The following is a 14,079-nucleotide window of genomic DNA, read 5'->3' as shown; positions in this document are numbered from 1 at the left end:
AATGTGAGGCTCCTTCGTGAAGGAGAAAAATCCAGTACATTTATTTTAAGTTTCAGTAAAAGGGTCATTTCTGTTAAAATGATCCGACAAAGGGAGAGCTACATACACTGTTTTTATTATTGAGTTTGTAGGGGTGGCGTCGGTGACAAAGATCATGTAGGTTCCCAGCGCACATTCCTACGACACGTACGTGGCATCGCGGGCCCGCCACCCAAAGTCAGACCACTTTCCGTCCCCGTGTATCTGCCCCCTCTGCCCTGCTCCATCCCCGCCCCCTCCCTCTGGTCACCGCCACACTGTTGTCTGCGTCTGTGAGGTTCTGTTTGTTTGTCTTTGTTCACGTGTTGCTTTCAGTTGTGTATCCCACATGCAAGTCTCGAAATCGCGTGGTTCTTGACTTTTTCTTATTTCATTCGCATAACACTCTCAAGGTCCGTCTGTGCTGCTGTCGCAAATGGCAGTGTTGCTTCTCTTCTCCGGCCTCTCGTCAGGACGTGGTTTTCCACGGTGTCTGTGTGCGCCTGTCCTCTCTGTCCAACCCCGTACAGAGGACACTTCGGTTGTCTCCTTGCCTCTGCCACCGCAGATAACACTGCAGTGAGCACAGGGGCGCATAAATCTTTGTGAATAAACGTTTTCAAATATTTCGGGTGGGCACCCAGAACAGGACCTACATTTTTTAATGAAACATACACAACAGCGTTCAGGTCCTATATTGTTGCATCTTACTTGTGTCCTGGTTGTGTTGATAGAGCTGTGGGTGTCACCGTGTCTGTGTTCCAGGCTCTTTGAGACGCTCCAGTCCCTGTTCTGGTCCATATTCGGGCTCATCAACTTGTATGTGACCAACGTGAAGGCCCAGCACGAGTTCACGGAGTTCGTGGGCGCCACCATGTTCGGGACGTACAATGTCATCTCTCTGGTTGTCCTGCTCAACATGTTGATAGCCATGATGAACAACTCCTACCAACTTATTGCTGTGAGTTGAATAAGTGTATTGTGACGGCCCACGCAGCAGCGGCGGCCAGGGTACGGTGGTCCCCGTTGAAAGCACAGTGCGCCCCGGGCCAGGACCCGGCCCTCTGTTGCCCTCAGTAGAAATGTACACACAACCTGCGCCTTTACTGGCACGCGCAGTTGGGGAATCTCAGAATGCCACGCGGTCCAATATTACCCCCTCTAAGCCTGAGTTCTTTCAATCGTCACGGGTTGAAATGAAGTCCTCTGAATTCTTCCACTGTGTGTGCGCCTGGTTGCTGGCACTTCCCACTTCCCAGATTTTCTGCTTAAATCAGCTCATGGCTAAGGTAAGAGGAGACCGGCCGCTCTCTCCCTGATGGACACGTGTCTCCCGCAGTTTTCCCTGGAGACAAACGGAACTGATGACTGTGGGGATAACCTCCGGCTTGTAGGACCACCAGCCAGACCCCAATCTGGTGCCATCAGGCCAGGGCGATGTCAAGGTTCAATGTCATATCCGAGCCCCCACTGTGCCTCGGTCACGGGAACGCGTCTCTGAGTTAATGTCTGTTGCCTGCAGGGGACAGTGGTGATTCCCAGGGAAGTGTAGCAAGTTGGGCTTTTCCTGGGAACAGCGGGAGGCTAAGCTGTGAGCACCCAGAGGGTGACACAGAGGCGGGGGACGGGTGGCTCAAGGCTAGTTGGGGGCCAGAATCTAATGATGCTGAGCTAGTGCAACCCCATAGCACAGGGCAGGAAGCTTCCTCCGCCAGGCGCAGCCGTCACCGCACCTCTTTACCCTGTAGATTTGATTTCAGATGTCTGTTTAGATGAGGAAGAGGGGAGGTGATGGTGACGAGGTGATGGTGACGAGGGAACCGTGGCTCCTCCCCAGAGGAAGCCATCATCCGGGACGTCCAGAGGCCTCTCTCCGGGGCTCAGTGGGGTGTCCCGAGTGACGTGTTCCCAGGTGGCAGGCAGGCGGGCTCACCCGACCCACACCCGGGGGCCCGTCAGCAGCTGCCCTGTTCTCCTCCGCAGGACCACGCAGACATCGAGTGGAAGTTCGCTCGAACGAAGCTCTGGATGAGCTACTTTGAAGAAGGTGGCACCCTGCCCACGCCCTTCAACGTCATCCCCAGCCCCAAGTCCCTCTGGTACCTGGTCAAGTGGATCTGGACACACCTGTGCAAGAAAAAGATGCGAAGAAAGCCCGAGAGCTTCGGGACGATAGGGGTAAGGGCCCGGCGCGTCACCTCCCTGGCCCGTCCGGCAGCGGACGTGAGCTGGCGTTTGGCGTGGGCGCCTGTGCCTTCTCGGCCACCCTCTTCCCAGTGTTTCCTCTGGCGAACAGCTCCCGTACCTAAGACACCGCGTGAACCCCTGGCCTTTTCCCACACCCGTTCTGCACCTTGGGGACCGTCCCCGTTTAACACACACGTGTCACCCGGGCCTCTTCCCGACCCACTGGTTAATTACTAGATGCAGCCGAGTTGTGACCGCGGTTATTTGTGTCTCGTGTTCCTCTCTGCCGGTGAGGGGAGGGCTCTGTCTCCATGTCACCCTCGCTGCGGTCGGGGCGCGTCTCCGTGCTCAGAGACGCAGTTACCACGGGGGTGGGGTCTCGGGCTGCGGTCTGCACGCTGGTTTACAGGCCCGAGCGCTGGTCCTAGGAAGAGTGAAGTGGGTTTACTCCAATTGTTTAATTTCTCTTTTAAAAAAAAATAAGTTCAAATTATTTTTAAAAATAGGGTTGTAAAGTAAATGTCAGTTATGTCCGTTTCATAGGCAGTTAATTACCGCAGGTGTTCTGCGTGTTAGCGGCTGAGCTCGGAACTGGGGCAGGGGCTTCCAAAGGGGAGGCCTTCACGTTTCTGATACGGGAACGGCAGCCGAGAGAATGTATCCCTATAATTCATCTTATGTAGTATAGTTAACATTATCACAGAGTTCCGTTCTTTGAAAACAGTGCAAGACAAAGTTTACCTTGAGACAAATGAACGGGCGCCGGTTTCAAAGAAGCCACACTCTGGCTTCCTCCTTTCCACGTCGAAATACTGGTCCTTGCCCTCATCTTTTTCTGAAAGTCATATGAAATTTACTGAACCCCTAAAAAGATATTAGGGAATAATACCATCTTACGCTATCTGTCATAGGAGTTTTTTTATTTAAAAAGAGGTTCTGGGCCCCCAAATAAAGGCCACACACAAAAAGAAATTCTTCAATATTTTCATTGTAGGCCATGGCCATGGGGCCCTTGGGCTTGCGGGCACCATGACCTCCTAGGAAGCCGTGAGGGTCTGTTCTGGGAGTGTAAGAAATCTGTGAGTTCTGTCCCCAGAATTTGGAGAACCAACCGCTCTCAGGATGTGACTTTTAACTCTGCTCCCCCCCAACCGCCCCCCGTAGAACCAGCCCACTGCTGGTGGTGGGAATATGTTCTCATTTCTCAGACACAGAGAGGGGCTTAACCTTCACTTTTTTGTGAGAGCAAGTACTCCCCCCTTTCAGAGGGAAAAGGTCAAGTTTAGCTTTGTTTTCTGTATGTGGCCGGGCTTGAAAACACTTCATTTTTGTGTGTGTCTCTCTCTAAATGTAAATATTTTGACCCCAGGTGGTGCACAGAAAGGGACTTCACAGTTAATCGTGATGTCAAGCCATTCCTCTCCTCAGTCCTGTCCGTTTTACTAACCTTCGGGAATTCTGGTGCTCTGGGGACTCACAGGGACCTGCAGCAACTCTGGGAGGACGCCCGTCTGTCTGCTCCACACTCGGCCCACCCTCGGCTCCGCCTCTTCCCTGCTGGGGGTCGGGGAGGGACCTGGCTCATCGAACTCACTGCCGTGGATTCACCCTTAATCTGGGCTGCACTTCCAGGACAGAAGGGGCAGAATAGTTCAGTTTGCACACTCCTGGTTGAGCTCCGTCCAGTTATATTTTAGATGGAGATAAATAATGTATATCAATTGTAAAAATCTATCTCCCAGTCAAAAGTGAATTAAGATGATCCTGACATTAATAGAGGAGCTGAAAGAGAGACTAATGTCAGAAATAATCGGCTTTGCTGCGAATTCCTTTCAGTTGGGATAATTTCCTGACAGTTACTTGCATAGACGTGAAGACTAGGAGACCTGTGCATATCCATTAATAAAAAGGCCACAGTCACTCTGTAAAGTCGAGACATGGCTGGGACTGTCTTGTTCCACTTCAAAGGGACCTTAGAAATCATTTAGTTCAACCGCTGCCTTTGGAAGAGACCTCGCTCACCTTGCCAGCGCCTCCTGGTGGCGGAGCTGGGACACAGCCCAGGTCTCTGTTTTGTATCAGACGTGCCTTTCGTTCCTTCTCCTGTCCCTGCAGTGACATCTTCCCAGGCCAGTTTTCTCAACAGCTTTTGCAGATCCCGTCGCTGTTTGCAGCTCCCCTTACATTCCCGAGTCTCCAAGTTCTCGTTTAATGGGCCGGCTAACCTTCCCCGCCATAGTGGAAACCCTGGGCTGTAAGGAAGTTTCATTGTTAATTTTTTGAGTGACCCAACACTGCTTTCCGCAGTGGCTGCCCCAGTCCGCATCCCCACCAGCAGCGCACGGGGGTCCCCTTTCTCCACGTCCTCACCGCACTTGCGGTTTGTGGACTTGCTGATGATGGCCGTTCTGACAGGTGTGGGGTGGCATCTCGGTGGTGATGTCGAGTGTTGGCCGTCTGTGTGTCCTCTTTGGAGAAGTGTCTGTTCAGATCCTCTGTCCACTTCTGTTTGTGTTTCTGGCATTAACTTGTCTGAGTTCTTTACAATCAGGCTGTTAACCCCTTATCAGATGTATCATCGGCGGATGCGTTCTCCCGGTCAGTGGGCTGTCCTTTCGCTGCGTTGGTGGTGTCCTTTGCTGTGCAAAACCATTTTAGTTTGATGTGGTCCCCTTTGTTTATTTTTCCCTTCCCTCACCCGAGGAGGTAAGGTCAGAAAAAATATTCTTAGGAAAAGTGTCCGAGCTTTTACTGCCTGTTTTCTTCTAGGAATTTTATGGTTTTGAGTCTTACTTTTAAGTCTTTAATCTACTTTGAGTTTATTCTTGAGTATGGTGTAGGAGGCGGTCTGCTGTGTACTTCTGTCCAGCAGGTGGTCAGCTGGTGACTCAGATGGACCGCTCTGTGGCCGAGTGGCACATCCGGTTTGCTGCCGGGGTGAGGGTGGCTTCCACCTACCGCACCGCCACCGTGGGTCCCTCTCGACGTGAAGCGAGTTTCATGCCATAGACTGGGTTTCTGAGTGAGGTGCTTAAGCTAATAGGGTGCTGAACCAAAAAAAGATGATGACTTTTCAAAAGATCGTTAAAAATGATTGTTACTTCTTTAAGTGAATGTTTTCCACTTGATGAGGGCCCTTCAGGACCCTCAGCTCTGGGGCCGAGGGGGACTCACACCCGCAGAGTGCCCACAAAAGGGCTCAGCCAGGGTCCTGGCAGAAGAATTAGAAATTGTGCAGGTGAGCGCCAGCTGTCACCGCTGCAGGGACAAATGCTGATAGTGTGAGCCTTCCCAGTGTCCTTTCGAGGATAATTTATCAAACTGTGCCTGAGTCTTCATCACGCTCAGCAGGCCCACCTGCAGGCCCTGCGGAGACGGCAGCATCGATCTGCGAGCAGCTCCTGGCCTCGTTCACAGGCGAAAGATTTGCTGCCGGGGCCTTTTAATTACATTTTCTGTCCCCGGTGGGGGTAGGGAGGAATAAATTGTTTCATATTCTTGGCGTCTCAAGAGTGAGATTCTGAACACTTGGTTTAACAAGGCGACACCCATGTATTTTATTTTGTTTCCGTGTGTTTAAAGAGCGTAGTCAAGGAGAGCATGTCACAAAACTGCCGTTTTTACGGCGGGGCCTCACCCCGAACGGCCCCTCGCCCTTTCCCCTGTTGTTAAAAGAAGAACACAGCAAGCCGCGTCCCTTATGGGACTTTCTGAGCCAAGCAGAGAATAAAAGGCCTAATTCACGGGCTTCCAAGCCGCCATCAGCCAGCCCAGGGTGGGAAGGAGAGGCAGAGGCTCTGACAGCCGCCTGCAGGGAGCCGGCTCGGTAAAGACAGCCTGGCGTCCCAGGTCGCGGGACCTGCTGAGACCGAGACAACAGTGCGGAAAGTGCCACGGCTGCTCCCCTGGGGCCCTTTCTTTCCCGGTCACAGAGCCCCTTCTGCTCTAAAGCAGCCTGACAGTCCATTGAAAGGCTCCTCGCTGGTTGGTTGCTATTTTCCTTGATCATTAGTTCAGTGATCCGGATACTGCCGTCTTCCTGTGCCAGCAAATCAGGAGGCACCTGCCCACGGAGAGGTGTGTGCGTCCTCGGCTCCTGGGGAGCCGCCCTGCCGAGGACGGTTCTGCAGGCTGTGCCGGGGTCTGAACTGCGTTACAAATAGAACTGCCGACTGCAGGGCACGACTCCTGCAAAATATTCTCCCGAGACACCGAGTTAGGGAAGGAAAGTCCTTCACTGGCTGTGAGGTCCTTTTTTTTTTTTTGTCTTAAACATAATTGACAACCAGTCTGATTTTTTTAAAAGCTGCAAAATGCGACCCCACAAATTTCTCAGTCGTGCTGCGGAACTCATTCACAGGAGAAGTGATTGCTAACCGAGGTCTCCCATGCTTTCATTCTCCTTAGTTTATTATTTTTCAGTAACCATACAGAACACCTAACCTTTGCCGATTCCTGTAGCAGTCCAAATTTAACCTGGGAATGGCCTGAAAGAATTAAATAACCCTTACCCACTTAGGTAATTTTTAAAGAAATGTCCTTTATTATGTTGCTTTCATAAAAAACAAATCAGTCAATTCTGTTCTCAGTTACTTCTGGTGATAATTAAATGCCTTCCCATCTGAGGGTAAGTCCCTCAGGTGGTCTTTCGACAACAAAAATGTGGCAAACATATTACCATAGTTCTAGAAGATAACATTTACTGTTGTCACTATTGGTCAAAAATGATCATTGTGTTTATGGCAAAAAGTACATACTGCGGGTTGAATGACCTCCCCAGAGAGGAATGTTGAAGCCCTCACCCGGATCTCAGAATGTGACCCTGTTTGGCAGTAAGCTCATTGCAGACACACTTAGTTAAGGTGGGACCTTACCGGGGTAGAGTCCTCATGGGGACACGGCCGTGCGAAGAGACACAGAGACACAGAGAGAAGAGAGCACAGAGGAAGGCGGATGCAGAGGCCGGAATTCCGCAGCTGCCGGCCCAGAGATGCCAAGGACTGAGCGCCGCCTCCAGGGGCCGGGGAGGCAGAAGGGAGGGCCCCGCCGACTCACAGAGTAGACGTGTCTCTGACTCTCGATGGGAACTTCTGGGCTCCAGAAGGACAAGACAATAATTTCTGCTGTTGGACGCCACCCAGCGGGGGTGCTGTGGCGCGGCAGCGTGAGGAACAAATACGGCACGCAGCAGGCCGTCCTGCGGTCGCTGATTTTTGTCACGATAAATATGGACCCAGTCTGGTAGGGGTTTGGCTCTCACCCTAAGGGTGTGGGGGTTAAATTTGGAGGGGAGACGTCTCACAGTGTCTTCTGGACAGAGGGTTCTGGCCCTGGCCCTGCCTGGGGAGCATCGGGGCATCCAGCCTGTCACTCGGCTCTGCGGGCCTCAGTTTCCTTGTGTGTGAATGAGGCAGAGAGACGGGACAGCTGTTTGGTTCTGATACACCAGGTGTCTGTTCCAAATGCCTCGGTGCCGACTGTCACGCATTGGAATTAAGTCCCAGCCTGTTTTTCTTGACCTTGGGTAGATCCTGGGAGGCTAGTGAATGAACTTGGCTTTCCTGTTCGCCTAAGAAAGGCAACGTAAAAAGAAGAGGGTCGTTTTGTGCACGCCTAACAGATATGGGCACAGTTTATCCGTGATTTTATTGTCCGTGATGGTTTCCTTTGGTTCCCAGGTGCCTCCCAGGTGACCCCGCTGTGTGTCAAACTACCCACAGCTTCTTTGGTTTAAGAATATTTTTTAAAGCTATTAAATCATGTTACTAATCAGAAAAAAAAAGTGGACAGATGATAGGAACTAACGTGAGTTAGCGATGGAAGCCTCAAACTTATTATCTCATTTAATCTTCAGAATCTCCCGACCTGTCTTTCCTCACCTTGCAAAGTACAAGGAGGGGAAGGGAGAGAGCCTCAGAGGTCAAGTCCTCATTTGGGCTCAGCCCCGGGGCGCCCCTCCCGCACCCGCCCACGATGTTCCGGGAAGCAGGGAAGTGGACACGACCGCAGTCGACGAGACAGGAATCGATCCCGCCATCTCGTTGGGGACAGATTGTGTGGACATGAGGGACAGCCGAGCTTAAGTGACCACTGTTTGGTAAAGCGATTGATTTTGATTTTCAATACTCAGAAGGTGATGAACTTCGTTCATTCTTATTTTCCTGGGATACCGAAGTTCAGTTGGCTGATGTAATCTTGAAGACTAAAACTTATTTTATAGTCTAATCACATAAATTGGGAAATAGTTGGTGGGCAAAAGCAGTGAACTATTTATAGTCTTCTCCTGGGCCGGGGCTACTGAACGGCTCCTGAAGGCTGACCTAGTCAACTTCCATGCTCTCTTTCTGCCAGACTATTGTGCTTTGGAAAAAGTTTCCTCATAAAAATGAACCTGAAATTATTTCTTAGAGTGGGATCTTTGATCTCTGTATGTTTGTCTTAAAGATTTAAAATTTGTCTATGAGTAAGGTTCTAATAAGAATACACTCTGATCATTTTCACTTCTTACTCCTAAGTTTCTGATTCTGTCATCCTCGTTGTTAGTTTCACAGTAAGGAAATTTAAAGTTAAACTCTGACTTCAAACTGCTCTTTGTTGACTTTCATGGGTTTTTTAAAGACTAAAGCGGAATGGTGAGATGCTGTAGAACCCTAAGTTAATAAAATGTGGGGCGACTAAATCTGTAAGAAATTCAGAGTCTCGGTCTGAATCCCGGGACTCCAGTCTCGTGTGCAACGCTCACGGTGAGCGTGTTAGAGAAGGCGGCACACGGCTCGTGTCAGCACCCGAGTTCGCTCACTCGGAGCGCGTTTAGGGACAAAGAAGAGTCACAGACCTCCCTCCGGTGGCCCAGTCATAGAACATTTTCTCATGGGGTTCTAATTGTGCATTGTTTCCAAATCTCCAGCTGTTAATGAATGCCATGATCATAGTGAAAATTTGTTTCTTAAGGTTGGGGTTAGAGCCAATGGCATTGAGGTAATTAGCAGCCTTCAGGAGGTGGACGCCTTGTGGCGTCTGCTCCGGAAAGCGTCTCGCAGTCGGGGAACGTGTATCCATCTCTGGGCCACTAAAAATGCCATTATCCCCCAGCTCTCAGGATGAAAAGTGTCTTCTCGAGTTGTGCGATTTTCCCTAGTACCATTTCACACAGGTGAATGCATAAATCTTCTCAAAATTCAGTTCTATCAACCTACGATTAAATATTTAGTAAAGAGCAAGATCGAAAGACTTATTTAAACCTAAGGTATGTTAATTCTTTTGCTTTCTCCCAGTTTACTGAATCCATGCCTTTATTTCAGACATATTTTTATTTTAAGGTACTTTGGCTGGTTTCCTTCTTTAGGAATCAATGTTGATATTTACATGGCATCTGTAAAATTGGGGTTATGGCAGCTTTTCCCCTCAAACCTCTAGAACACTTGCGGAACCTGCAAATACATAACTTTGGTGTCCCTTAGTATTTAACTCCGTTTATAGTGGCTTTTTGGTCGTTAAGCATTTTCCCTTCGCAGGCTGCTTGTCCTCGCTCTGCTCCCAAACCACTCTGGTCTCTTCCCGGTGACGCCCAGGGCTGTGTCGGTTTCACGAATAAGCGTATTTCCTGTGTCTGCGTTGGACAGCATCTCTGACTCATTTTCGTTAAATCCGGCCCCACAGTAAACTAGCGGCCTCCCTCATGTCCGTCCAGCTGAGACCAGCGCCGGGCCGTCTGTTACAAGGCTCCGGTCGCGTTACCTACCACGGTTAAATGCGTCATCTCGCTCTGTTGATACTGATGAAGACTTTTATGTTATTATAATGCTAGCTTTTTAGTCTCAAGTTTTTATTTTTCTTTGCTATTTTGTTCTTTATTGATATGTCCTGTTTGTGTCTCTTAGTATCATTTCAAGTGATTTGGGGTATGTGGGAACTGGAATTGCCTAATTCTCCATAGCTTTATATTAGAAATGCAACAATTCCACCATTTTTAAAGATTTTATTTATTTATTTTTAGAGAGAGGGGAAGGGAGGGAGAGAGAAAGGGAGAGAAACGTCAATGTGTGGTTGCCTCTCGTGTACCCCCTGCTGGGGGACTTGGCCAGGCATGTGCCCTGACTGGGACTCAAACCAGCGACCCTTTGGTTCACAGGCCAACACTCAATCCACTGAGCCACGCCAGCCAGAGTTTTCCCCACAGTTTTCAACTCATTTCATACATGGAGTTCCATACAGATTACGACCTTGCACTTGGCAGCTTTGGCTCGCTCACTTTTTGGATTCACTTGATGCTCCCTCTAGCCTTTGTCCCTTGTCTCTTTTGTGTGGACTTTGAAGAAACGAGGGAACATATTCTTGATGAAAGAACAAACTCCGTAGTCTCCAGAATCATAACCAGATCAATGCAGCTGAAAAGCACACGTCCTTTTCTTTTTCAGAGGCGAGCGGCTGATAATTTGAGACGACACCACCAGTATCAAGTAAGTTATTCTTATCCCGTACCTTGACCTGTGCATTGAGGTCAAGTCCAGTCCCCTCTTCTGGGCCGACTGAGGAAGAAGCCGCGCCCGTGCACTGACTGTGGGTCCCCTTGTCTGACACCCCCAGGAGGTGATGAGGAGCCTGGTGAAGCGGTACGTGGCCGCGATGATCCGAGACGCCCGCACGGAGGAGGGTCTGACCGAGGAGAACTTCAAGGTGATGCCGGCTGTCCTGGTTACGGGGCTGTCGCCCGGCAGTGGGGTCTGCAGAGCACGGAGCCCTGCGCTGTGCAGTCGGGATCAGAGCCAAAATGAAACGGCCAGTGCCTGCGAGACCGTGGGCGTCCTGGTTTTTAAGTTAAAATGCTACTGACTTATCCAAAAAAAATGGTGACATTTCCTCTTAGAATGCATTGCTCTCAGACACAATGAGCCTGGGATGTCCAGAGGTCTTGTTCAGAGGCGGGGGGGGCGACCTGGGGCCTCTGCTCGTGGTCCCAACTACACTCGCTGAGGCTTCGCTTTTCGAAGCTTCAGTCTGATTTCTGATCCTGAACCGTTAGTAACCAACGTGCTAAACTCAGCCACAGAGACCTCTGTGATTTGTGTGCCTTTGGTGATGGGAGATTTTAGGCTTGACCTTCAGTATAACTTACAAACTTTGTGTTTGTCCCTGAGTTTTATTTTTATTCAACCAGAGGAGATGGGATACGGGAAATACATAAGTAAGTATAAATATAGGTGTGTGTGTGTGTGTGTGTGTGTATACATATATATACATATACATATATATACATATACATATATAATATATAAATATATACACACATATATAAAGGGGGCGTATGTATACATCTATACATATATACATATATATGTATATATGTATATATACATATATATTTATATACACACACATATATATACAATGAATACATAGTATAATATATAATATATAATCACATGCTATATTATATATAGTTAATCATATATAATATAATTATTATATATATATACACACATAGGTACTCATGTGTGTAAAATACCGCTTATTCTGCCTGAGTTTTTAGAGATTGTAGGGGAACGGTTAAAGTCAATAACAGCTTATAGGCAAAAACAAAGAAATCACCCCCCCAGGGTCCTTTAAGAGAGAAAAGCAGCGACTGTGATGGAGAGCGAAGGTAAGCAGCCGGTCAGGTGGGGAGATGGGCGAACTGCAAAGCTTAAAGCCCTCTGAACGTTGGCCAGTGAGTGCCCGAGATACCCTTCGCAGGCACAACATTGAAATTTTTAGTGAAATTGGTGCTTTGGGGGGACCCTAGAGGGGTTCACCCCAAAGGGCCCCGTCAGGTGAGTGCCGAGGAGTCACACGTCCAAAAAGAGGAAAAAGGACGACTCTCAGAAAGGCTGTCTGGCAGAATGCAGCCACTGGCGAGGCGTAGTGGCTGTCCCAGTCGTGGGGCGAAAGTCCACTTCGCCACCGCCAACCCCGGGAAGGGCAGCTGCACTTCGTGCTGTTTTATGTGCCTCTTTGGACGGCTAAGTGTGCCCGAGCGAGAACCCTTTACCGGAGGTGTCCCTGGGAGAGTGTGCGGTGATGTGAAAGCAGGCGACTGTTTGAAGGGCAAGTATTGGAAAGCGTAGCCCCCCCAAACCGAGATACCGACTCCTCGGTGGTGGGAAAGAAAACACTCCGTTTCCGTTCGTGCCGACCTTAGGACGCCTCCTTGTTTGTGCCGAGTTCACACAGGGACGTTCACGGACATCAACCGTGACGCCGTGCCGGGGGGAATGGGAAATTCTAGACAGAACCACAGCAGAGTCGTGGCTCTTAAAAATGCGGAGAACCCGTCAAACCCGTATATGGTAGGAAAGGAGCCGGGGATGTTTCCTGGTGCCCACTAACGCCATCACCTCCGATTTCACTTAGGAACTGAAGCAGGACATCTCCAGTTTCCGCTTCGAAGTCCTGGGGTTGCTAAGAGGAAGCAAACTGTCTCCGGTCCAGCCCGATCCAGCCCCAAAGGGCTGTTCCTATTCCGCGGACTCGGAGGACAGGAGTGACGAAGGCGCCGGCAGAGACAAGAAGAAGAACTTCAGCCTCTTCGACCTGACCACCCTGATCCACCCGCGCTCCGCGGCCATCACGGCCGAAAGGCACACTGTGAGCAACGGCTCCGCCCTGCTGGGGCAGGAGCTCCCTCCGCGGGAGAAGCAGAGGAAAATGAATTTCGTGACCGACATCAAGCACTTCGGCTTATTTCACAGACGATCCAAACACAGCGCTGCCGAGCAACAGCACACAAACCAGATCGCATCTGTTTCCGAGGAGGTGGCCCGTCTGCAGGCCGAGGGGTCCCTGGAGAGAACCGGCCAGCTGGAAGCTCGGGGGCTGGCCGCCCGGGGCGAGCGCGGCATCCCCGGGCTCAGCGAACAGTGCGTCCTGGTGGACCACCGCGAGCGGAGCACGGACAGCCTGCCCGTGCAGGTGGGCAGGCGGATCTGCCCCTTCAAGTCCGAGAAGGCGGTGGTGGAGGACACCGTGCCCATCATTCCCAAGGAGAGGCGCAGCCGGGGGGAGGACTCCAGCTCAGACTACGACGCCGCCCTCTCCGACACTGTCGCCCGCGAAGATTACGTGACCACCAGGTTGTGACGCTTGGAGGAGGGGCGTGCGTCATACGTATTTTCCGCAGGGCACGGAGCTGGGGGCCGGTGTCTCGAAGTAAATTAGCAAATGTTAACTTACACTGTATAGCATTTATCAACTGCGGCACCATAACCTGTAACATCTTTAAAGCAAAAGCTGTCCGAAAGACAAAAACCCCTGGCTTTGTAGCCTGCTTTTGCTTTCACAATTTGTTTGACAATCTTTTTTGGTTAATAAATAAATTCACCTTGTATTCTTGTACTGTTGCAATAACCCACAAGATATTTGTCGCTACCTTTTTCAAGGAAAATCAGTGCAACTCACTTCATGTGGTAGTGGACTCCAACAGTAGATATTTTTATATGCAAAAATTAACATAGCTGAAATATTAGTGCTTTTCTTACATTTTTAGGGTCCCTAGAGGTGGGTACTCATTGAGGACTTTTCACAGAGCCCTACAGTTTCGCTTTAAAACACAAATATTAGCAAATGATTTCTTAAGAACATCTACATAATTGTAGTGCACAGTTAACGCGAGGAAGCTTCTCGTGGGGTCACGATCGAACTCTTTCTTAGGACCAGGGCTGGGTGCGCGGCAGAGCCGCAGTTCGCCCAGGCTTCCCTTCAGAAAGGAAAGAGGTGTTGGTCCTAGTCCATTTGGATGGCTGATGGTTTTTAACATTTCGCCAGAAAAACGTGTCACTTCAAGTTTGTGTGTGTGTGTGTGTGTGTGTGCGCGCGCGTGTGTGTTTTAATGGCCTTTTC

General features: G+C 50.0%; 1 protein-coding gene across 2 annotated transcripts in view; it reads left to right on the top strand.

The window, feature by feature from the left end:
* Window positions 1-13,569, top strand: part of TRPC4 (transient receptor potential cation channel subfamily C member 4) — a 99,309-nt gene extending 85,740 nt beyond the window's left edge. For both annotated transcript variants that reach the window (XM_053665644.1, XM_037138713.2), the window contains 5 exons: window positions 784-979; window positions 2,002-2,196; window positions 10,623-10,664; window positions 10,792-10,881; window positions 12,595-13,569. In XM_053665644.1, coding sequence (XP_053521619.1) covers window positions 784-979; window positions 2,002-2,196; window positions 10,623-10,664; window positions 10,792-10,881; window positions 12,595-13,320 — 1,249 coding nt within the window. In that variant the 3' untranslated portion in view covers window positions 13,321-13,569. The remainder of the gene's footprint in view (window positions 1-783; window positions 980-2,001; window positions 2,197-10,622; window positions 10,665-10,791; window positions 10,882-12,594) is intronic.
* The last annotated feature ends 510 nt before the right edge of the window (window positions 13,570-14,079 follow it).

This window comes from Artibeus jamaicensis, unplaced genomic scaffold (assembly GCF_021234435.1).
Source record: "Artibeus jamaicensis isolate MK-2021 breed Jamaican fruit bat unplaced genomic scaffold, CSHL_Jam_final contig_415, whole genome shotgun sequence".
NCBI lineage: Eukaryota > Metazoa > Chordata > Mammalia > Chiroptera > Phyllostomidae > Artibeus > Artibeus jamaicensis.
The sequence above is the reverse complement of the archived record's forward strand: the minus strand, read 5'-3'. Positions and strand labels throughout refer to the sequence as shown.